General features: G+C 41.8%; 1 protein-coding gene across 1 annotated transcript in view; it reads right to left on the reverse strand.

Moving 5' to 3' along the window:
- The window catches only part of SLC24A3 (solute carrier family 24 member 3), a 497,749-nt gene extending 471,999 nt beyond the window's left edge, over positions 1 to 25,750 (reverse strand). The window contains exon 1 of the mRNA XM_039479737.2: positions 25,288 to 25,750. Within this exon, the coding sequence (XP_039335671.2) occupies positions 25,288 to 25,726 (439 nt within the window). The 5' untranslated portion in view covers positions 25,727 to 25,750. The remainder of the gene's footprint in view (positions 1 to 25,287) is intronic.
- Between the last annotated feature and the right edge of the window lie 589 nt (positions 25,751 to 26,339).

Raw genomic sequence — 26,339 nt, forward strand, 5'->3', positions numbered from 1 at the left:
CAAGTACACGGTGTCAAGAATCTGGACTCAAGGGGAGATCAGGTGACAGTCCAGATGAGGGGCCATGGGAGAGACACTGTGAAGGAGCTAGTACAGAGACCCAGCATCCCAGACACTGCTCTTATGAAGACACAGGAATCCAGGAGGCTCAAGTATTCAACCTAGGTGTGCAAATGGGAAAGGACCCTCATGTAGGAGGTAAGTCCATGAGTTTTGGTTTAGATCAAGACAGAGCACCTGAGTGAAAATAAAAGTTTCTCCATGCACCATGCAGGGACCCCTGGCTAGTCCTTTGTACAAACTGGAGAGAGCACCACCCCACCCCACCTTAGTCCAGCACCGGGTGGGCAGGAAAGATGAGTGGGTAACACCTTCATGGACATTTGCAAAGGCAGCTCTTGCTCCAAGCAGCTACAGCTCCAGGCCAGGGTCTCAGTCCCTCTCAAACACTAGCAAACGTCCTATGCAGGGCATGCCTTGTGCCACCATATTAAATGGCCCCGATAGAGCACTGTTGAGATTTAAAGGATAACAGAGGATGTAAGAAATGAGTCAAGCATCCTTGGGTGGAAAATAGTCGAAGTGGGAGCGTTGCTCAGCAGCATTTAACTCAGTGTTAAACATGGAAGCAATGCCAACAGCTTCTACACAGTCACACCGCATTCCAGGCCAGTGCCACCAAAGGCTGGAGGAACAGAGACTTCATGACACCTATTCCTGGGAGTAGATGATTATAAGCAGTGTCTGTGACCACAGGGCTGGAAATCAAAGCCCAGGCCAACCATCAAAATAATAAATACTATACAACAGATATGAAAGCCATATCATAGGTGCTGTTCCTCTTCCCAGACTCTTTAGAAATACCTTCTGTTCATCATCTCATTTCTTAGGAGCATGCCGAAGACATCACGGTGCCCCTGTGCACCTGCAGCTCCCTCTAAAGTCAGCAGAGCCACCATCCATGGGAGACTCAGGAGTTAAGTCTGGACTAGTAAGGAAGTTAGATTCCATCTCATAAGGAAAGGAAACCCATCCTCCTTTCTACCCCAAGAAGGTCTGTATGTCCCTCTCTCTGTGTCGCTAGACTCTCAGTAAAGTAACCTGTGCTTCACTAACACAGAAGGGTCCCAATCTTGGCATTTCACCTGAAGTTCAGTCATGTAAGGAGTGAAACGCATGCTTCCGCGTGTGACCATGTGCAGAGGGCAAAATCACAGCACCTGCAGGCTGCCCTGTTTCACAACAGTGCTTCTCAAACTTCTCTTTTATAGGCAGTACATATAAACTTCGTTAAGCAAACTTTCCCGGGTCTCATTCTTAGAGGTCCCCATTCAGCAGGTTGGGGCAGGGCCCATGACTCTGCATTTTAATAAGCTCACAGGGACCCAGCAATGCTGATGCTGCTGCTTCAAGGCTCTCACTTTGAAAAACATGGGTTTATACTATGAGCAAAGTTTATAACATGCCAAAGAAATCTGAGCTGTGCAATCTCAATGGCTCTGTGAAACCAACAGAAAATAACATTTACAAAAGTAATTCTCATGTAATAAGAATGAATAATGATTCAGGGCATGGTCAGAGCAAAACCATATTACTCTGGCTGTAAATTAGCCATAGAAGGAAGCAGATTTCCAACATCTTTCAGGAGGTTAGAAATTTAAAATCAATGATCAGATTAGAATTAGTGTTATCAATATCAAGACAATTTAGCATAGATGCTCCCATTCTATAGATAAGGAAACTGAGAACAGACAAAAACATGCAGAAAGTTAATAGGAGAAGTGAAACTAGAACTCATGTCTCTAAGCTCACTGTCCAGCACTACTATTCTAGGCAATGCTCTTCACCCTTGTGAAGAGCCAAGTTTCCTATCCCTGAATGATTTCATGACAGGAACTACAAAGATGCAGGAGCATCAGGAAGTTATGCTGTCCTTCATAGCAGAAAATACAGATCAGTCCTGCACAATATCAATATAAAAGATTTCATTCCTGGTGTCTTCTAAAATAAACCCTCACTGTGTGCTAACACTCAGAACATTAACCAGAAAAGAGCATGCTCAGGCAAGTACGTTCCTTGTCTCCCTTCCTCCTCCTCTCCTTCCTACTCTACTTTCCAATAGACTTAGAAAACTTTGGAAAACAAACCCCAAGGTGAAGGAGACATCACAGGACACTTATGGCACCCCAGAAGCCTGCAGGAGTATCCCTTCCCATGCAAGACAAGATGTGTCCATGTATGGTTTCCTTGGCTCAAGATGCAAGGATGATGTTCTTGCCATCTTAGGCAAAACAACTGTCCTGATCTGCATGGAGTGGCATCCTTCTCCTTCCAGGCTTGGAGCTGCTGTGTGCAATTCGGTTAACACTGCTGGCTTGTACAACCACAGGGAGCCTGGGGAGATCCCCTCCCCATCCTGGACTGCTCATTGCTCTTGCGCAACTCAGTTGACGGTTAAAATTTTGTTTTTCCTTCCCACTTTGTTATCAGAGGAACAGTCAGTGTGTAGGAAAACCGAAGCAACTGTCAAGAAGAGGAGATAAGAAAAACAAGATGTCTGTTTAAAAATGTCATGATGTGACGCAGTTAAGGGAGATAATTTAGTCTGATACTAATAACAATCTTGATTCATTTTCCAAGTTGGTAGCTCCTCCTTTGCCATCACTGTCCTGTTCATACTGTGCTTTTGCCTACCTTTGTCATAGATGTTCTGGGGATTTCTGATGAGGAATGAGTTTACATAGAAGAAGCACAAGCTGAGGTTGAAGAAGTAAGGTGAGGACATCTGATGCCAGGCGGAGAATTCCCTCTAAATAGACAAAAATTATAAAAACATGCAACAAACCTAAAGGCAGGTAGCTTAGCCAACAGAGTTCTCTATAAATATGCAAAAGTTCTCTAACTCCAGAGTTCTCATCAGTGGCTTTCCCAGCTAGTGCAGGCTACTGGACTGCTACAGTGATGCCTGGAGAATTAAGATGATTGACAGCAGACTCATGCACAAAGGTGTTCATTTAACAGTATTCAAATATCTCAAATAAACTACTACATTTTAAATAACCAACAACAAATAAGCATGACCTATACAGTGAATGGAATGCCAACCAGACTGTGAGATGATAATTATTTAAAAATTCAGTGACCTTTATTTCAAATACATTGTCACAAAAGTGCTACATGAAACATCCTATTTAAAAGTCAAAAATGCAACATACAACATTGCATTTATTTTGCGATGACCACCTCTCTTTATAAATATTTTTATGAATAAAATAAAAATAGTTACTTTAATTTAAATGAGGATAATAATACCTAATCCATGGTTCTGCAGAGATAATTATGTGGGGTAAACCACAGAAACAGCCTGAAAATGCAAATAGAGAGTAGTTAGTATCAAATAGCTTTAGTTGTTCTTTTATAAATATTTTTATGACTAAAATAAAAAAGGTGGTCATGACAAAATAAATGCAATGTTGTATGTTACATGTTTGACTCTTAAATAGGAATATTTACTACTTACATGAATAATATTTACACATATGACCAAACACTAGAACACTGAAAATAAATATTTGATTGTCAAGGGTAGCATAATTTTAACTCAATTTCTTCTATTTCTATTATTACCTATAGTCTGCAGTATTCCACTACAAGATGTAAGTTAACTTCCATTTGGTTGGTACAATGTCACCAGGGAAAAAAGTAATCACCCAATAAATACTTTAGCCTCTCCTCCATATGAGGCACTGGGCATACAGCCATAAATGTACCGGACCAAGTTCCTGCTCTTAGGGAGCTGACATTTTAACTAGGGGAGGGTGACAATAACAAAATGAGCTAACAAATACATAATCAAGTGACGACATGGTACATGTTAATGTAAATTTCTGTGTAGTGAGTGTACACACAGCCAATCACCCCAGGACTTCCTGTTCCTGCTCTGCAGAGAGTAAGACCATGGCCAATATTTGATACATGGATTCTGTGGGTTTTCTAATGCTGCTGTATTAAATTACCACAAACTTAGTGGCTTTCAACAGCCCCATGCAGTTCTGGATGTCAGAATTCTAAAGGAGTCTTGCTGGGTTAAATTTAACCTGTCAGCAGGGCTGCATTCCTGCTGGAAGCTCTTGGGAAGAATCCTCCTTGCCTTGTCCAGCTCCTAGAGGCATCCCCCATTCCTTGGCTTGTGGCCTCTTCCATCTTCAAGCCAGTAATGACATCACTCTGACCTCGGCTTCTGTTGGCACATCACCTTCTCTGGCTGACTTTCCTGCCTCCCTCTTTCGCATATAAGGACCATGTGATTGCACAGAGCCCACACTGATAATTCGGGATTTTCTCACTATCTCAAGGTTGGCTAACTTGCAACCTGAATTCTGTCAGCAAATTGAACTCCTCCCTGCCATGTAACATAACAAACCCACAGATTCCAGGGATGTGGACATAAACATCTCTCGGGAGCACTACTCTGCCACCCACACTGGGGTAACTTCTTGTCCAACTTCCTGGCAAAAATGTCCAGAAATGTCTTTCCTCAGAGATGTTTAGCACAGAGATAACAGTCTAAGAGTGTTTTTTTCAGAAAGTATAAGTTCAAAACTACCCTGTTTTTGACTTTGGGCTAGTTACTTTAATTTAAATAAGAATAATAATATCTAATCCATGGTTCTGCAAAGATAATTATGTAGGATAAATCACAGAAACAGGTGTGAGCCCGAAAAATGCAAAAACAGAATAGTTAATATCAGATAGCTTTAGTTGTTCCTGAATCCCAATTTCTTTTTCTTTGTAATAAACTAAAAACTTCAAGCTAAATTCTGGGATACATGGTAATTAGCCAGTGGCACGTAATTCACCCTTTCCCACATTTCCACTGAAGGAAATACAGAGATGCATAAAAGAAGCTGAGTGTGGATGAGGGCCTAACACACAAGAATGGACTGTGACAGGTGGACCATGGAAGGGCACATAGGTCCCTAGGTGTGAACCTATCTCAGAAACATGAGACATTTGCTGCTGAAAGGAACTCTTATCAAGGCCCCGCCACCTCATCAATATGTCTTTCTATACCAATCCATTCAGAGACTCCAGTTCCTGGAAATGCAACTCAGCCAGGCAAAGAAGCAGAAGGAGGGTGGTATAAGGCCTTCCGGAGATTAGCAGAAAAGAGGGGCAATGGCAAGAACCACAGGAGGGATCAAACCGGGGGGCACATTTTCATGCACTGTCTCTAGATGTAAGAACTAGAACTATCACTGACCAAAATTATAATGAATAAGGCTCCGCTTCTAACTATGAGGCAGCAGGAGCAGGAGATCGCCTCTTGGGCAAGCTTAGTTATTCTAGAAAAGTCAACATGAACACTGGAAGGTTGACCAGAAACCATGCACATCAACCAGCCCCTTAGCGTAAGTGATGTTAACAGAAACCTGACCCTTGTGGCCGGGCGACAGTGGCAAGGGTGCTGCAGGGACAGGAGGGTCTGATCACAGGCACACCCCTGGCCCTGGATCTTCTCTTTCAAAGGCGGATAACTCAAGACAACTTTGAAAGTTCTCTGCAACATCCAAAGCAAAATACCATTTTTCTAAAAAAAAAAAAAAAAATCTAGTACAAGAAGAAGACGTAAATTTTAGAATCTATTTTTTAAATCTTGATATCAAAGAAACACAGGATATATGAAAGATAAAATCACTAAATAAAAAGAAAAACTAAGATTACAAGAAGAGTCAGCTAAGATGAAGATGACAAGACATAAAATGGTAGAAAAACCGGAAATGCAAACACAAAACAAAAATGGGAATAAGAGGCAGCAGAGAGCAGACCCAATGGTGCTGAAAATCAAATCACCAAGGGGGAAAAAAAAATGCAGTCTTTTACAGAATGAAGAGGAAAAGACAAAAAGACGAAGATGCAGCCAAATAAATATCCAAGTTACAAACAATTCATGTTCCAAGGAAAACCAAAACCAATAAGAAGCCACAATTAAAGGTCATATTCTCTGGGCAAAATGAAATAAAATTAGAACTTGGTATTTAAATAAATAAATATATCTATCTCTATCTATCTATATATGCACTCTGACAACTTAGAAATTAAAACTGAGTCTCTCACATAATCAATTGTAAAAAAAATAAATAAAAACTACAATTACAAAATTATTTGAAAAGTACCAGTAATGACTGCATGACATTTGAAAACTTAGAGTGTGAGTCTAAAGCTACACTAAACATCAAAAGTATTATAAGGCAAGAAATAATAAAAAGGAAATAAAGCATTTAATTCAAGATATTAGAAAATAAAACACAGGAATTAAAAGGAGATTTTGAATAAATATTAAAGCTTTATTGGCTCAGGGAAAGGGAAAAAAGAAAAATTAATGAAGAAATGCAAGATACAAATCTTCACAAATTAATAAAATACACCAAACACAGTCAGATTTTATCATGGGGAGGAAAGGAAACATGTAAGTTACTACTGAGAAAAGGTTACATAATCACAATTGCAGAACAAATTAAAACAACAGCAAAAAAGTACTGCATAATTTTGTTCATTTCTAAAATCTTAATGAAATTGACACTTCTCTAGAACATAAATTAACCACACAGAAAAGTATCAATGAAAGAAATTAAAGTTTGTTCAAAATTATCTTTGCAAAAGGCTATAGGCCAGGCAGTACTGTAAGTGCTTTTTATAAATTTTCAACATACAATTTCCATGCTTCATAAAATATTCCAGAACATAGAGGAACATAGAAATTATTAATTCATTTTGTAAAGTTAGTGTGATCCTGACCAAAACCTGGCAAAGAAGTTATATGTCTATTTCTTTCATAAATATATAAGCAAAAATTTCACAAAAAATGCAAACAAATGAAATCAAATGTCATATTAAACATATTTATCATGGCTTTGTAATATTTACTTTCAGAAGTGTTTTAGTAAGGATATTTTTCTCTATATATATTGTGTTATATTAAACACTTTAATAAGTGTTAATAAGGCATTTAATCACATTCAATATCCATGGCTGATTTTTTTCTAATGCAGAAAGCCACAAATAAAAGGAAACTTCTACAACATAATGAAGAGTAGCCAGTGTCACCAATAGCCAAGAGGATCCATAGCCCAATGGACAGCACATGGGCTTCCAATGGTAAAAAAAACTCCTCAGCTACAGAATGAATCTAAGGATATTGGTTCACACAACAAATTTATTTTCAATATTGTATAATTTCACATTTTTCAGAATAAAATGTAAAGAAGCACTATATTAAAAGACTTAAGGAATGAAACAAGAGCAACAATAAATAAAAAATACCAGAGGAATCTTTGCCAATAGATGTAAGAAAGAAACAGAGAAATACTCATGAATCTTGACAAATTTTTTAAAAGCCTTCATCAAATGAAGAAGTATACTATGAATAAAAAGAATCAACATTATAAAATGCCCTTTTCTCATAAATTATTTATAGATTTACCTAAACCTGGAAGGATTTGGAGAAAATATAAAGGATTATAAGTTCATCTGGAAAGATAAGTGATTATAATACATTTTTTTTTCAAAACAAGAGGAAAAAGGTCTTGACCTACTAGATAATTAACTTGCTAATAAGCTACAACAATTAATTAATGAGTAAATATAAAAAAATAAATATCATAAAATATTTGCCTCTGGTACATAAGAGAATAGACACGGAATAAAGGTGATACCACAAATGTGTAGGTAGAGGAAACAGTAGTCAATAAATAATGCCGGAATTAACCATTAAATATATTAATCTGTTTAAATTAAATTTTAATGTTATGCTAAAATAAATTCCAAATGAAGTAAAGAGTTAAACTGTTTAAAAAGTAAGCCATAAAAATGGGGATGGGAGACATAGTTATATGGAATAAATACATGTCTGAGGGTCTAAATCTAAGAATAGGACAATGAAAAAATACAAGGGAAAGAGACACAGTGTGAGTCAGATAACATGAGAATTTTCTCTGTGCAAAAACAAAAAACAAGACTTTTGAAATAGGGCAAAGTAAAATAATATACATAAAAGCTCTTACAAAACATTAAGAAAAAACATTATTATCCCGTTAGGAAAAAATGAAGACTGCACATGAGCAAACCTTTCTCACAAGAAAAGAAACACAGAAGTTCAATAAACGTCTGTAAAATGTTGAATCTGACTGGTAAAGAAGGAAGACAAACTAAACCAACAGGACACCATCTTTTTACAATCAAATTGAATTAAAAATACATAAAAATAATTCTGGCAAGAGAACATCAAACTGAGCATTCTCAAACAATGCAGTTGAGATTTCAACTTTGTTCCAACTCCGGGAAAGTCACACGGTAGTACGTGTTAGCCTTTACAATGGGTGTGCTCTTTGACGCTGATATACCACCTTTAGAAATCCAACCTAAAGAAATTGGCAGAGATTGTCAAAGTCTTCTGACAAGAATAATCATCACAGTGAAGGCATGGGATATCTCAAAATATGGACCTCAAATGGAAGCCTGAATAAATAAATAAGTTATGATATAATCAAAGGATACAACGTAATAGTTAAGACCACAGGATGTGGAATCAGACTTCCTGGACTCAAATCCTACTTGACCACATAGAAACTTTGTGACCTTGAGCAAGTTACTTAAACTCTTCGTGTCTTATTTTTCTTTGCATGTAAATTGGAGATAATAATGGTATCTACTCGATAGGGTTATTGTGGAAATTAAAAGAGTCAGTACAGGTAAAGCACTTAGACCAGTCCTCAGCAACACTAAATGCTCAATAAACATTACTTGCTGTTACACTAAGAAAAATATTGTGATTATTATTACTATCATGCATTCATTACAACCAGTTTTTAAGATTAATTTCACGGAGGAATGCCCATGATAAGTTAAAATGCATGATCCACCAATTGTACACGATTTCTTCCAGAAAATAGGAGGAAGCATCTCCTAATTCATTTTATGGGGCCAGTATTACCCTGGTAGCAAAAGCAGACAGTGATAGTACAAATGAAGAAAATTACAGGTCCATATCTTGTGTGATCCTAGCACAAAAGCCCTCAACAGAACAGGATCAATCAAATCCAGGAAATACAAAATGAAAAACACACCACAATCAAGTGGGGATTATACAGGGTATGCAAGGCTGATTCTGTATTTAAAATCAATCCATGCAATCCACCATATGAATTGTCTGAAAAAGTAAAACCACCTCAGCATATCAATTGATACATGAAAAATATCTGACAAACCAATATCCACCCTTGAAAAAAACTCTCAGAAAACTAAGATGAGATGGGACTTACTCATTTTGATAAAGGCACTCTATGAAAAACCTACAGCAAATGGCATACTTAACAGGAAAGACTAAATGTTTTTGCCCTATGATTGGGACAAGGATGTCCAATGAAACTCAATATTGTACTAAAAGTCTGAGCCATTGCAATAAGTCAAGTAAAAGGAATTACAAACCCTGGATCTCAGTGTTTATAGCAACTCTGTTCATAAAGTAACAAAACTAAGAACAACCCAAATATTCTTCAACATTAAATGGATTGACTACCGTACATCTGTATAATGGAATACTACTCAGCCATAAAAAGGAATGAACTACTGATGTGCAAAACAACTTAGATGAAGCTGAGAAGCATTGTACTGAGTGAAAGAAGCCTTTCTCAAAAGATTACAAATGTAGAATTCCATTTATGACATTCTTAAAAAGACAAAACGATAGTAAAAGAGAACAGATGAGGGTTCAGAGATGGAAGAAGTGTGTGAATACAAAGGGGTAGCTGGAGGGAGTTTTTTGGGGTGATATATTGCTCTGCACCCTGAATGTCAGTCAATTTTAGTTTTTTTTTTTTAATTTTAAAAGCAGGATCCAAGACATATGTAGTATGATATCAATTTAACATATGTAAGGGAAGAAATATTCCACAATGTTTGGAAAATACTGGAATTGACCTGTCCTCCTGCCCAGATTTACTGAAAGTAGGTGCAACTTTCTACACATGGCCCACCAACTACCTGTAATTTCAAACAACCAAACTGTGAAATGTCATTCAAGAGGTCCTTAATATCAGGTTTACAAAGCCTGGGTTCTTAAGGCCCTAGATAAATTTTATTTCTTTGGAGGTAATCTTCAAATCACAACCCAGAATTCCAAAAAGAAGGATGAAAAAAGTTGAAAACCTGTAAGCTCAAAGACTCCTGACAAAATGAATTAATGGCCACTCACTTTCAAAATGTTTAAATCATCCTAATGGTTATACGAGGTTACAATCCAGGTAGAAGGTGGTGAGCCAACGATGCAAACTCTCTCCTAAAGCAACCTAGGAGCATTCCAACAACCAATGTTTCTGATTAAACAAATCTCTTTTTTGTCACAAGAAATGGCTCACCCTGAAAATTCCTATTTTTTCCCACGTGGTAACTACACTAAATGCCACAAAATTCTCAGAAAGTTTCCAGCACTTCAGAAGCATTTCAGAATTTGAAAAAAATATACCAATAGTTACTTTGCATTAAATACTTTTTATAACCTTAATTTTCTGGCCTTTTAAAAAAAAGAATTTAGTAAGCAAGGAATCAGAAAGCCTGGGTTCTGGCCCCAATTCCAATTTCTTTTGACATTAGTTTTCTCAAAAGTAAAATCGGATGTTAAGATTCAATGGTCCCCAAGAGCTTTTCCATCTCCAATACTCTAGGAAACAGATAATAGTAAAAGTAATATTGCAGGAGCCACAGCTAAACTGCTTGAATGAGCAAACTACTCGAATAAACTACTTTCATGGAGCATTCATTCAGAAATATTGTTCAAATGACAGAAAAACTATTCATCAAAGAAACTGTTAACAAGCCATGCATGGCCCTTATCCAGCACGTAGCTCAGGTTGCTATACCTGACAGTAATAAAACTGTATCAGTGAAAAAAAAAATTCGTCATGGTTCAATTTTACTAATATAGACTGACCTGCCCCAACCTGCAAGCAACTTTTTGTGTAGAGTCCAAAATTACTGGGGGTAGAATTTCCTTAATTCTTAATGTTATAATTTTTAATTGAGTTTTTTTGAGACTAGGTGACAAATTACTTGACTGCTCCTTCTGTACTAAAAGACATGAGCATGCAGCATGAGGGATCCCTGTGGTGTTGGACGTGTACAGTATCCTATGATAATAAATACACAAACCTATGCAGGTGATAAAACTGTGTATAACTCAATACACCCACATATACACACACAAACATACACAACGTTTGAGTACAGTAGTCCCCATTTATCCTCAGTTTCACTTTCTGCTGTTTCAGTTACCTGAAGTCAACCATGGCCCAAAAATATTAAATGAAAAAATCCAGAAGTAAACAATACCTGAGTTTTAAATTGCCTTCGTTCTGAGTAATGTGATAAAATCTCAAGCTGTCCTGCTCTGTCCCGCCTGGGACATAAATCATCCCTTTGTCCAGCTAATCCACACTGCAGTCACTTAGTCACTCAGGAGCCAGCTTGGTTATCAGATCAACTGTCACGGTGTGGCAGTGTCTAGGTTCAAGGTGGACAGTAGCCTAATGCTATGTCACAAGGCCTACGACATGTCCCTGACCTTATATCCTCACGTAGGCCCTGCATCATCTCACATCATCACTGGAAGAGTGAACACAGTACAAGAAGATATGTTGACAGAGAGACCACATTGGCGTAACCTTTCTTACAATACATTATAATTGTTCTATTTTGTTGTTAGTTATTATTAATCTCTTACTGTGCCTAATTTCTAAATTAAACTTTATCATAGTTATATGGCTATAGAAAAAAACATAGTGTATGTAGCATTCAGTACTATCCATGGTTTCAGCCATCCACTGGGGGGTCTTGAAACATATCCCCCATGGATACTGGGGGACTACCATACAAATAGCACTGGAGAAATCTGGATAAATTTAGTGAACTGTATCAATGTTATTACCCTGCTTATAATATACTATAGTTTTGCAAAATGTTACCATTAAAGGAAATGGGAACGTGTACAAGAGATGTCTCTGTATTACTTCTTATGACTGTTTGTGAATCTGAAATTCTCTAAAAAATTTTCAATAAAAAAATGGGGTATGGGGAAGATGAAGCCTTCTCTCTGCTTCCGACCATTAGTCCTACCAGGAGATAGTAGCTCTTACCAGCTTCATGTGCACAGTAGTTAAAAGAGAAAGAAAGAAAGGAAGGAAGGAAGGAAGGAAGGGAGGGAGGGAGGGAGGGAGGGAAAAAGGGAGGGAGGGAGGGAGGGAGGAAAGAAGGAAGGAAGAAAGGGTTAAATAATTTGGGATGGTCCTACTATATATCTAAATAAATTATTTAGTGTTTTCCTACTCATAGTAGTGAGGGATGAATGTATCTTGACTCTAGGGGATTCTTTCTGCTGAAGATATCTTCCCCATTCCCAGATTCCGCTACTAATGGATTCTCAAAAGTAATCAGGTCTTTTTCCTCAAGACAGGATACTGAGTTATCTTTCTCTGGGAAAACTGACCACCCACTGATAAAGATCTAAAACTTGAGATATGAAGCATTGCCAAATTAAATGGCCCAGTAAGATAGCCTTACAGAGATACAATCAGCAACACCCTCCTTTGCACAATTTCTGGCCATCTTTTCAAGGGCACCGCCTAAATATGAGTAGTTGCCAAAGATTCCCTGACATCTGAAGAAAGCATATGTAATGTGAAAAACAAGGCATAACAAAGGAACAACAGTAACTTGAAGAAACAGAGCCCATATGGAGAAATTATAACCTCAATACTACTATGAATCTACTTAGGGAGACGGGAGATGATATTGCACCAATGAAGCGGAACAGGATGCTACTAAAAATAAATTCTACAGGAAGAAGAGTTCTTGGAAATTAAAAATATGACAGCAGAAATTAAACACTCAGTATAAGAGTTGGAAGATACAGTTTAAAAAATCTATAGAAATTAGAGAAAGGGATGAGAGAAATTGGGGAGAAGAGATATGAAAATTAGAAGATCAATCCAGGAAGTCAAACATCCAAATAATAGATGATCCAGAAAGAGAAAAGGGAGTACTTAGGATGGAGGATATTATAAAAGGGAAGTTCCCAGACCTCAAGAACACAAGCTGCCAGTTTACGAGAACCTGGTGAAAGATCCAGGAAAATGAATGAAAATAGACCCACGGCCGGGCGCGGTGGCTCAAGCCTGTAATCCCAGCACTTTGGGAGGCCGAGGCGGGTGGATCACAAGGTCAAGAGATCGAGACCATCTTGGTCAACATGGTGAAACCCCGTCTCTACTAAAAATACAAAAAAAATAGCTGGGCATGGTGGTGCGTGCCTGTAATCCCAGCTACTCAGGAGGCTGAGGCAGGAGAATTGCCTGAACCCAGGAGGTGGAGGTTGCGGTGAGCCGAGATCGCGCCATTGCACTCCAGCCTGGGTAACAAGAGCGAAACTCCGTCTCAAAAAAAAAAAAAAAAAAGAAAAGAAAAGAAAATAGACCCATGCCAGTCATATAATTGTGACATGACTGAGGATTAGGATAAGACAGTCCTTTAGGAGCAAACAAAAGAATATACATGCTCTTGAGGAGGGATACAGGCTTCCAAAATAACTGAAAACCAGAACAGCATCAGACTTCTCAGAGGCAACAATGGAAGCTAGAAGACATTCAAGTAATGCCTTCAAAATTCCAAGGCAAATGAGTTCCAACCTAAATTCTGGATCCAGCCTAACTATCTTCTAAGTGTGGAGGTAGAAGGAACATATTTGAAAACACATACAGTCTTGAATCTTTACTTTCCGCACTCTCTACTGCAGGAGGCACCTGGAGTGTATGACCCCCCCAGACACGTACACTGCAAATTCAGGAATAAGCCGAGACAGATGCATATCTGGGTACCAGGGAGCAGGGCTTTCATCCTAAGGGAAAGCTGAAAAAAATATGCAGGATGAAGCTGAAGGTCGATGGGAAGAGAGCTCGCAGCAAACTTTACAGGTGACCTCTCCAGACCAGAGCAGGCCAGAGGAATCAGCTAAAGACTTCCTCCAAAGACTTGCTGGAATACTTAGTATCCCTGCACATATTGCGAGGAGACTGAAGAGTCAGGTGTAGGGGCTCGCACCTATAATCCCAGCAGCTCAGGAGGCTGAAGCAGGAGGATTGCTTGAGCCTAGGAGTTAGAGGCTGCAGTGAGCTATGTTCATGCTACCATGCTCTGGCCTGAGCAACAGAGTAATATCCTGTCTCTAAAAAGAAAAGTAAATCTAGGCAACTAGAGAGGAGTTGAAGTTTAAACTAGTGGTGAAGGCTTAGAAAATGAAGCAGACAAACACATATTCATTCACATTCAGGACAGGAAAATTAAGTACAGTGTATTTCGTAGCTCAATGATGAACAGCAAAATGTGCTTGTGATAAGGTAAATACTGATGTTCAGCCCTCTAGTTCTTAGCTTCTGTTGCTGAGATACATTGGCATCAACTCTATGACTTTTTTTTTATAAAAGCCCAATGCCCAGGCCACAACTGGGAGCACAACAGTAGAATTTCAGGGAGGTGGGACTGAGACATGAGTAATTATTAAAGTTCCCTAAGTGATTACAATGCACAGAGAAGACTGAGAACCATGGAGTAAACCATAGATGCAGTGTTTACCCTCATCCATACTATTCCAACATCTGTATCTGCAGCCACAACTGCTTATCATCTTGAGTTTCAACTGTTAGCGCTGTCTCTTTTTGAGAGACCTAGATGCTCTCAAAGTCAAGATCTTCAAAAATGAATGTTTCATGTTCTGTCTTAAACATGGCATTATTGGACCTTCTGATGTTGCCAATCCCCACTCCAACCCCTTTTGTTCTATCATCAAAGCCTTAATCAAGAAACCTGCTCCTTACTACATCCTCCATGGGTTCAAATTCCAGGGCAGACTGGCTCACTAAAGTGAAAATGACTTCTGCTGAGATCAAACAATGCAGAAACGCAAAGGGAGAAAGAAAGAGAAATATTTGTTGCAAATATTGCAAATGTAAAAGTTGCAAATGTGAAAGTCCCCAAACTAGGTCACAGATGAGCTGACTTTATTTGTTCACTCTTTCCTAAAAATAAATAGCTATTGACTAGCCAAAAATGATTGCTAGATTTCATGATTTAAATAAGTGATGTTTATTGGTTTGGACAGCTCCAGGAACGACGTAGGTCTTTCCTTGTTCCCTGGAGCTCTCACTAAGCAACTCAACATGAAAAGGTCATGACCAACATGGTCTATGGTCCACGGATGGGTTCAGCTAAAATTAGTTTCTACCCAAGTCTCAAATAGCTACGTACAGCCATTCTCATCCCACCCACCACCCTAATGCGATTGATGTCTACATACCAATCGCATTACATGGCCAAGGCTTCATTTGGGGTCTATTCCTATAACATATAACCGGATCCCCTGATGGTGGTCCCCCATAGTGTCTGGAGTGCCAACTAACATCCTCCTCTGAAGTGAACCAGAGCAGCTGTGTCTCCGGCAACTGTACAAACCCTTGAAGTGAGCCCATGTTTTAATTTACTTTAATCTACCAATCTGATATTGAGAAATGGTACTTCATTATTTTTAATTTGGATTGTCCTGTTAAAACTGAGATTAAGTTTATAACTTGTGTCTGTTGGCCATCTGCAACTGTTTTCTTGTAAATTGCCTGTTGGCATCTTTTGCCCATTTTTCTACGTTTCCCTTTTTATCCCCCATTCTTCCTCAATCTTATTCCTTTTATTTTTCATGTTCCAGCTTCTCCTGACCACCACAGCCTCCTCCATGCCATGCTTTATTTCTCATCCCAATCTCTCATAATCCATGTAAATTACTTGTTCAACACCTCTGTTCTCACTCAAGCTTGAGTACCATGAGAATGGACATCAGGGTGTCCCTCACAGACAATGCTGTCACCCCAGCAGAGTCTGTCATTTGTTGAATAAACAAATGGTGTAATGTCTTACACCATTGGGATCCGGTCAGGTACTCCCTCAAACGATCCCACTGAGAGAGTTTCATGAAGGAACAGTCTACAGGGGTAAGAGTAGGGTTGGGAAACCAGTAAGGGCCGGTGTGGCCCCTTGCTGGGAAACCAGTGAGTCATGGTGTACAACAGCAAGGAGCATTGCCTCTCGAGGTTGGAAGCAGAACAAGAGGAGAACAGCAGGGGGAATCCTAGGAAACCTAGAGCCCATCACCACTTGGCTCATTGAAAACCTTCTTCCACTTAGGTCCTTAATACTTCACGTCCTCAAATCCTACAGGATAATCCCATTTGTGAAACCACTGGAAACAAATATAAATAATTTCCAAACAAGCTCTAGAGAAAAAGAGGGCAAAAATAGGCCAGAAAAAAAATCCAAATTACCTTCCTAGCAGCACAGCACATTTGCTTTGCAACTTCGGGAACATTCTCTAACCATCCCATACCTCAGTTTCCCCATTATGAAAGTCTGTGTACTATCATTCCTCCCAAAAGTTCTTTTGCCCAAGGAAAAGAAACCTCCATACAGAAAAAGAAAATTGCCAAAATTCTGTCATATCAGCCAACTTCTACCAGGCCTTGGAATTCTCAGCAAATAACTAGTTTTGTAATTCTTTTAGCTTGGCCAACCCTCCAGGGTAGGAAAAAAAAAAAAGGCTTCCCACAAGGATTCAAGGCTTGCAAGTAGAGGAAATCTTTGAGAAAAATCTGGGTTGATGAGAAGCTAAGAAAAGCCAAGAGGAAAGAGACATATCTATATATGTTTATGCAAAAAATAGAAAAGGTTGAAAAGCAATGTGTTTCTAAAATACTGCTTCTATGAAACCAACCTTCTGTTACTCCTTACTCCCCAGTTAACTGAAAAAGGCAGGGTGATTCCCCGTCTTCTATTCATGTCCTCCTCCGCAGAGGCTGGAAAATGCAGTAGCACACAGCCCTGATGTGGGTGGGCTTGGGTTCAAATCCTGCCACATAACAGATACCAGGCACTGCACTCCATCTTTCTTCAGCTCAGTGCTATCCCAGGGGAAATGGGTAATGATATTGAATCTGCTGGACTGATAGCAGAATTATATTATCAATGGCAAAACCTGCAATTATGGCTGAGCACAATGGCTCATGCCTGTAATCCCAGCACTTCGGAAGGTCGAGGTGGGAGGATGACCTGAGGTCAGGAGTTCGAGACCAGCCTGGCCAATATGTTAAAACCCCATCTCTACTAAAGATACAAAAAATCAGCCAGGTGTGGTGGTGTGTGCCTGTAATCCCAAGCTACTCCAGAGGCTGAGGCAGGAGAATCACTTGAACTTGGGAGGGTGGAGGTTGCAGTGAGCTGAGATCACACCATTGCACTCCAGCCTGGCAACAGGGCAAGACTCCATCTCAAAAAATAATAAAAAATATATAGAAACTTCCTTCTGACCCCAGTGCCAGCCTCCTATAGATCTCAGAGCTAATGATGGCTCTTGACTACACATACTAGTGTGGAAATTAGAAATCCCATCTCTGCTAAAAATACAAAACTAGCTGGGTGTGGTGGTACACCCCTGTAATCCCAGATACTTGGGAGGCTGAGGCAGGAGAATCGCTTGAATCCGGGAGGCCAGAGGTTGCAGTGAGCCTAGATCACACCATTGCACTCCCGCCTGGGCAACAACAGCAAAACTCCCTCTCAAAATAAAAACAAAAACAAACAAACAAAAATCCTGCAATTACTTTTGCACCAACCTAATGAATTGCGACAATAAAATCTGTATCAGTTAATGGGCTCCGAACACATGATGACTAGTTTTTATCATAGGCACTGTAGTTCAGTGATCAAAAGAGCTTCTTTATTTAACAAATATCTTTTATACTTGCCTCTATATTTAAAATATTTATATATCTTCTGAGTGCCTGCGATGGGGCCAGTGACTGGGTACAGAAGTGAGGAAAGTTCATAGGGTCCCTGACCTCCTGGAGCTTAGAATCTGGGGAAAAGGAGACATCACACAAATCATGACCAAACAAACACCTAATTACCAATTGCAGCAATAGCCATGAAGAGAACACATGGTGTATTCAGAGAGAGAAATGGAGGGATCTGGTCTATTCCGGAAGATCTCGAGCCAGGTAGTGAGGCATTCACTAGCCTTGGTGGACAAAGCAGTCCAGACAGTGAGATTAGCATGTGCCAGGGATCTGAGGTCGGAAGAATCATAGGCCCTTTGAGGAGCAGAGGAAAAGCCAGAGTGGGGAGGCATGGAAAACGCAAAGGAAAACAAAGCTGGAGATTCCAGCAGGCCTCAGGCTGGGCCTTAAGAAGGATCAAAAAAGCTGTGGTCATCGCTGCTGGAGAAATGGGCAGCCACAAAGGCAAAGCTGGGCTCTCAGCTCTGCAATTTAAATTTGCAGTTCAAATACCCACTGCAACCTCCTTTTCAAATATCACTTCTAGACAGCACACCAGCTAAGATAAGCAACAATGTTTTCATGAATGAAAGATATTTCAAAGATAATATACACACATACATATGTCCGTGCGTATGTCTGTCTATATATGCTTGTATGTATGCATATATGTGGTATTCACCTAAGCCACCTTGGGAAATGTCTAAAATCACTACTAAGTTACAATCCCTTTGGATTCTTTGGTTTTTCCACAGGCAGCCACAGCAGTATCTTCCACAGCTCTTATAATGGGACCCTACACTCCTCCATGGAATGACTGCTGGCATCTATGCCCTTCTCCTTCAACGTGGGCTGACATCTAACTGCTTTGACCAACAGAAAATAGAAAAAATGACATTCTGTGACTGACTTCTCAGGCTAGGATATAAACATGCCATGCACTTTCACCTTGTCCTTTTGGGATACTTGCCCTTGCAACCCAGATGTCATACTCCCAGGGAGTTCAAAGTGAGCCACGTGAAAAGTCCACATGGAGAGGCCACGTGTGGGTGCTCTGGTTGGCAGCCCAGCTCTGAGGGTCCAGGAAACAGCCACATCAACCCCGGGGAAGGGAGAGGTGTTGCTTCGGATGACTTCAGATTCAGCTATTAAGCCACCTAGACTTGCAATCTTTCCAGCTGAGGTCCCAGATATAATGAAGCAGAGACAAGCCAGCCCCACAACCCCCATCCAAATTCCTGACCCAAAGTATCCATGAGAAAAAAAAATAGAGAAAAGACAAGAGAGATCCAAGATGGCTGATCACTAGCAGCTCGGGATTGTAGCTCCCAATGAAAGCACAAAGAACGTGAGGACGCCACACCTTCACATGAACTCTTGTTACTCACGCACCAGGAGATTCCCAGCGGAGGAGCCCCACGGGTCGCCAGCGAGACTCTTGTGGCTGGCGAAGCGGTTTTGCCGGCGCCTCGGAGTGTCAGTTCTTGGTGCAGAGTCAGAAAAGCACCACCAATCTTAACGCCGCTGATTTAGTCGGCGCAGTGGGTTGCTCAGATTTCGGCACTGAGAATCAATAAGTTGGACGTCCACTCAGAAACCCAATTACTAAGACGGTAATTATAAAGACCACAGATGGATAAATCTACAACGAAGGGAAGAAAACAGCCAAAAAAGGCTGAGAATACCCAAGATCAGAATGCCTCTCCCTCAGCAGGGGATCACAGTTCCTCATCATCAAGGAAACAAGGCTTGATGGAGAACAAGTGTGTTCCAATTACAGAAGCAGGCTTCAAAATGTGGATAATGAGAAACTTCTGTGAATTAAAAGAACTTGTTCTAACCCAATCCAAAGAAACTAAGAACTTTGAAAAAAGGTTTGATGAAATGTTAACAAGAATACACAATTTAGAAAGGAAAATAAGTGAATTGATGGAGCTGAAAAACACAATAAGAGAACTACGTGAAGTATGCACAAGTTTTAACAGCCGAATTGATCAAGCAGAAGAAAGGATATCAGAGGTCGAAGACCAACTCAATGAAATAAAACAAGAAGACAAGATTAGAGAAAAAGGATAAAAAGGAACGAGCAAAGTCTCCAAGAAATATGGGACTATGTGAAAAGACCTAATCTACTCTTGATAGGTGTACCTGAATGTGACGAAAAGAATGAATCCAAGCTGGAAAATACGCTTCAAGATATTATTCAGGAAAATTTTCCCAACCTAGTAAGGCAGGGTAATATTCAACTCCAGGTAATACAGAGAACACCACAAAGATATTCCTCAAGAAGAGCAACTCCAAGGCACATAATCGTCAGATTCACCAGGGTTGAAATGAAGGAGAAAATACTAAGGGCAGCCAGAGAGAAAAGTCAGGTTACCCACAAAGGGAAGCCTATCAGACTCACAGCAGATCTCTCAGCAGAAACCCTACAAGCCAGAAGAGGCTGGGGACCAATATTCAACATCCTTAAAGAAAAGAACTTTCAACCAAGAATTTCACATCCAGCCAAACTAAGCTTCATAAGTGAAGGAAAAATAAAGTTTTTTGTGAACAAGCAAGCACTCAGAGATTTCATCACCACCAGGCCTGCTTTACAAGAGCTTCCAAAAGAACCACTACACATAGAAAGGAACAAACAGTATCAGCCTTTCTAAAAAATACCAAAAAGTAAAGAGCATCAATATAATGAAGAATTTACATCAACTAATGGGCAAAATAGCCAGCTAACATTAAATGGCAGTATTAAACTCATATATATCATTATTAATTCTAAATTTAAATTGACTAAATCCCCCAATCCAAAGACAGACAGCCAATTTGGATAAAAAACTAAAACCCATCAGTATGCTGCATCCAGACCCATCGCACATTCAAGGATACACAAAGACTCAAAACAAGGGATGGAGAAAGATTTACCAACCAAACAGAGAGCTAAAATAAATAAATAAAAAGCAGAAGTTACAATTTTTGCCTCTGATAAAATAGTCGTTAAAGCAACAAAGATCAAAAGAAGCAAAGAAGGACATTATATAATGATAAAAAGATCAAGGCAACAACAAGAAGAGCTAAAGATCCTAAATATATACGCACCCAATACAGGAATACCCAGACATACAAGACTAATAAAGAGACTTAGACTCCCACAAAATAATAGTGGGAGACTTCAACATTAATATTAGACAGATCAATGAGACAGAAAATTAACAACGATATCCAGGACTTGAACTCAGATCTGGAACAAGTAAACGTAATTAACATTTATAGAACTCTCCACTTTAAATACACAAAATATACACTCTTCTCAGTACCACGTCATATCAACTTAGAAGTTTAAACGAAATGTTGGTTGGCTCCTTGTTTGTTATTCTCTTCCCTCATTTTCTTTTACGTCTCCATTATTAAGGACAATTATAGGCATACCCATATTTAGACTGCATTCTAGCCTGGGCAATAAAGCAATACCCCCATTCTCTCTCCCTCTTCCTCTTTCCCTTTCTTCCTCTTCTTTATTCTTTTTCTTATTATTCTTTTTTCTTTCTCAAAAAAAAAAATAATAAATGGCTGTTTCATACCACTAAGTTTTGGGCTGACTTGTAATACAGCAATAGCAACTGATATAGAAATAGAAAGTATCTCAAAGTATATATATATGTATATACATGCACATATGTATATGTACATATGTGTATGTATTTGTATGTGTGTATTTTTTTTTCTTTTTTTTTTTCTTTTTCTGAGACAGGGTCTCACTCTGTTGGCTAGGCTAGAATACAGTGGCACAATGATAGCTCACTGCAGCCTCAATCTTCTTGGCTCAAGTAATCCTGTCACCTCAGACCCTGAGTAGCTGGGATTACAGGAATGCATCACCACACCCAACTAATTAAAAAAAAATTTTTTTTTAGAGATGGAGCGTCACTATGTTGCCCAGCCTGGTGTATATTTTTTCTTAATTACTATTTACCATTCTGATAACCTTCTAGAGAGAAAGTCTAGAATTATTCCTGATTTAGAATCCCTGGGCTTTGTCCACACTACTTCTGGGGAAAAAAAATGGCCAGGTAGTTTACATCAAAGAAAAATTTAATACTTTTAAAACACTCAAAATATACAAAAGTAATCCATTCTCATTGCAAAAAGGAAAGAAAATTCTCCTCAGCAAATATAACACCTTATTTTAATTGGCTTTGAAAACAGAGATCAAAAATGAGATCTTCATCCATAACAACTAAATAGGGCAACTAGAGCTCACTGCTCTCCACCACTGAAGGCTCACGCCGCTGAAAAAAGTATCTGCAGATTAAATAAAGCAATACCTATAAGGTGGGCACAGCGCACTGCTGGTACTTAAGAGCCCACCAAATTCCAGTTATTATTATTGCTTTTGTTGTTGTTAGAATTAACATTTTTCTTGATTCCGGTACTAACTTTTCCTGACCTAAATTAAGCAGCCCTCATGTTACATCTCCGCAGAAAAGAATCAATGTAGGCTGTTACTGCATATAACCAAATACTGAATATATGGAAAATGTTTTCAGCATATAACCAAAACTTTTCAGTATATAGCCAAATCTGAGTTTTGTTAGATGTCAAGAAAGGAGTCTCAGATTCCAAATGATTAGAAATGTTATGCAACACTATATAATTATCACACATCCCTATTTTGCTTTGGTTAAAATAACTGTCCTTTTAAGAAGGAAGGAAGAGAGAAAGGAAGGAAGGAAGGGAGAAGGAAGGAAGGAAGGAAGAAGGAAGGAGGGAGGAAGGGCCAACAGAAGGCGGGAGGGAGGGAAAGGTCAATATGTGTTGGAAAATAAGCTTCTGAGAAGTTACATTTAACAACCATTGCATGGCTTTCGAGGTGACTAAATGAAAATATTACCTTTGATCATTATGAAGGTACCCCCTGTGGGATTATATAAATATTACAAAGCTACACCCAAATGGTGGCTTGAATACCAGGGTACAGAGTTGGGAACAACGAACTGGGGTCACCTCAAGTTGGTATTTTCCTCTCCTCTTGGATTGCTGTGTGACTTTAAGCTAACCACTCAGCCTCTCTAAGCCACAAGGTTTTCAAAACAATGCTCCGTTCCAAACTTCAGTAGCCATACCAAAAGGACCACTGGCTAGTGTGTGTTCCATGTTTCCCGTGTAAAAGTCACCATTCAAATCCTTAGGTATGCTAAACACAATTCCCCAAGCATAATTTGCAGATTCACACACATTAATGAATGCGTCAAAAATTACCTTGAAAAACCTGTCTTGCTGCAAAATGTGACGGTGCATCACATACTGAAAAATCATCAATACCCAATGGAAAAAAAAGTGGCGACCATTTCAACTCAATGTTATTTGGTGGCAACACAGGGAGGCTGGTTGGCATTCTCTTTAACACTGTTGGCTTTTGCCTGTTAGATCTTCAGTTACTGTTGGGGAGGGGGGTCCTAAGACCAACAGAGATGAGACGGGAGGAAGAGGAAGTGAGAGGAAAAAAGAATGTGAAAGGCAGAAAGGAGAAAGGGACAGAAGGAGGGATAGGGAAAGGGCTGTGCTATGGAACTAAATCTGAGTCAGTGACACCTAAACAGAAATGTCACTACCAGGGAAACCATTTCAAAATGACATTCTGGTCCCTAGGTTTCAAGTTTGCAGAGTGTCTGACCCCCTCTCCCCTCCGTCCCTGAAATCCCAGCTTTCCCGGACCCAAGCACCCCCTCTCGTTGATTGACTTAACTATATTGGTCACATCCTTCATCCAGAAAAACGTTTTTTATATCCTGGAAAGTGGTGCGAACTCTACGTCTCTCTCATAGAGCCCCAACATAGCAGGAAAAAAAAATGGCCGGCGTGTAATCGACTTGGATTAGTCCTTTCCAAAGATGGCATGAACTATAAACTGTTTTTTCACTCAGAAAAAAAAAAGAAAAGAAAAAGGAAAATAAGAGAATTCGCGAAAACCCTCTTAGTGAGACTCTGGGTACACTGATGTCTGGCAGATGTGAATCTGCCATGAAAGACATTCTGCTTCCCTCACACCAGCACGGCCCTCTTCTTGATGTCAGAACACAAGGCTATGGGATCTGAGATCCAGGAGAGCAATGGAAAGAGCGGTGGAGTCTCCAACAGCTTCACTGAAGACCAACAGGGACTCTGCTATTACCATATATGATGAAGTCTGTCAAGCGGTCTGCTAAGACCTGAACGAAGACGGACGCCTGGTCAGCTTCCCCACCAAGCAGATCAGCCAAATTGGGGAAGACCCCTCTTAAAATCCATGGCACCTTTGAAAATTGTTTACAGTCACTATCAAAATGTCTTTATTCTGCGCCTCATAACACCTTGCCTTAGGAGCTACGTCGATCTTAACACCACAGCACATACTTGTAACTGTTTTTGTTTTTTTTTTTCCCCCTCACAACCCGTTACATGGCTGTTTTCCCACGAATCGTGCCACTTTCACAGCCGGGATATAAAACCATTTTACAACAGTTATTCTCCCATGTCTTCCCTTTGTTTTTTAGACAGATGCATCCCAGGGTCCAAACTGTCTCAGCAGGTAACCGTTCTGAGCACCCAAGATCGATTCAGCTCCACAAAGGCCGAGGATAAAGACAAGACAAAAGTTGTGGGTTTAAGGGCAGACCCCGCGCAGAGCGCCGGGAGAGGGGAGAGGAGCGGGCAGCGTGATCCATGTTCCGCTTCAAACCATTTCTTCCACAGCGGCAGCTCCGCAAAAGGGACCGCTGGGGAACAAGTCCCCGTCTTCCCAGTGAGTGGTCATTTTAGGAGAACAAGTCCCCTCCTAGCCCTTAGCTGGAGGGCCAACACTTTTTCCTCCCCGAAGTTCCCGGCACCTGTTCTAAAAGCGGGGTGAAGAGCGCTCTACTCGGGCCGTCCCGCCCGCTCTGGATGGAGAACATATGGACAAGTGTGTGTGAAGCAGTCCCCTAGAATCCTTCAGCAAGCCGAGGGGTGTCCAGGTGGTCACCTGCACAGGTGCCGGGGCTACCAGCACAACTTTGTCCCCGGCCCTGGGGGCTGACGGAAGGTGAGACTCCCCACCACCTCCACAGCAGTCCCTCCAGCTCGCGGGTAAGCAGCGCACAGGCGAGAGGCGAGAGGCGAGAGGCGAGAGGCGAGAGGCTCAGGTAAGGTTCCCAGGGCGGCCAGGCGCCCAGGCGTGCCGGCTGCTGGCGCTCAGGGTCCCCTCCTCCCGTGCCTCCGTGTGGGGCAGGGGGAGTCCTCCCGCCCGGAACCCAGCCCGCTTACCCCGGGGCTCCGCCGGGCCGCCCGCGGCAGCCCCGCGAGCCGCGAGACGCCCGGCCGCAGCGCGCACTCGGGGTAGGCAGTGTGCACTCACCCTTCTGCTCTCGCAGGCTCGACAGCGACCAGAGCAGCAGCGCCACCGAGGCCAGGAAGCAGAGCTGGCTCAGCAGAAGGTCCCTCCGGCGGCGGCGGCGGCGGCGGCGGCGCGCGCGGTCCTCGTCGCCCGGCGGCCGCATCCTCAGGCGGCCGGGCGGCGGCCTCGGCGGGCGGAGGCCGCTCCTGTAGCGGGCGGCCGCGGCGGGGACGGCGGCAGGAGGCAGCCCTGCGCGCAGCAGCCGCGCGTCCTCGCTGCGCTCCCACCCGGCCGCCGCCTCCGCCTCCTCTTCCTCCTCCTCGCCGCTGCCGGTCTCCTCGTCGTCGCCCTCGTCGTCGCTATCGCCCAGTCCCTCCTCCCCTCCCTCCTCCTCCTCCTCGCCGCTCGCCCGCGCCGCCGCCTCCCGGCGCTCGGGGTCCCGCTCCTCCTCACGCGCCATGGCTCCCACGCTCCGCGCCCGCGCTCGGCCTGGGGCGGCGGCGCGGCGGGGGCGGCGGGGGCGGCCGTGAGGCGGGGGAGGCGGGGGCGGCGGGGGCAGAGGAGGAGGAGCGGGGGAGGACCGACGGGAGGAGGGCCCGCCGCTGGCCAACTCTGCCGGCTGGCGAGGCCACCCTGGGCTGGCTCTGGCCCCGCCGGCTACAGGAGTGCGTCGCGGGGCCGCCTGCCTATTCCATGGTCCGCGCTCTGGGGGCTGGGGCCGGGCCGGAGCGCGCAGGGAGCACCGAGCGAGCTGGGAGCATGAGCTAGTGCAGCTCCCCGCAGCCTGCAGCGGCGAGGATGGTCGGGCCAGGGTCGGCGGCAGAGGGGCGTGCGGGCGGGGGCAGTGCCTGGGACACAGCCCGGCCCTGGCAGGCACGGCGGGGAGGGGGCCCTCGGGGAGGAGACTGGGCTAGGGAGGGAGCCCTGTGTGCAGTCCTTCAACCCTTCCGTGCCAGGGGAAGGGGGACGGCGCAGGGGGGCCCCCTCTCGGGAAGCACACACGCTGCCTCCCAGAGGCCGTTCTTCATCAAGAAGGATTCGCTGGAAACTTTCGGAAAAACCGAGGGGTTCTT

This window comes from Saimiri boliviensis, chromosome 9, assembly GCF_048565385.1.
Source record: "Saimiri boliviensis isolate mSaiBol1 chromosome 9, mSaiBol1.pri, whole genome shotgun sequence".
NCBI lineage: Eukaryota > Metazoa > Chordata > Mammalia > Primates > Cebidae > Saimiri > Saimiri boliviensis.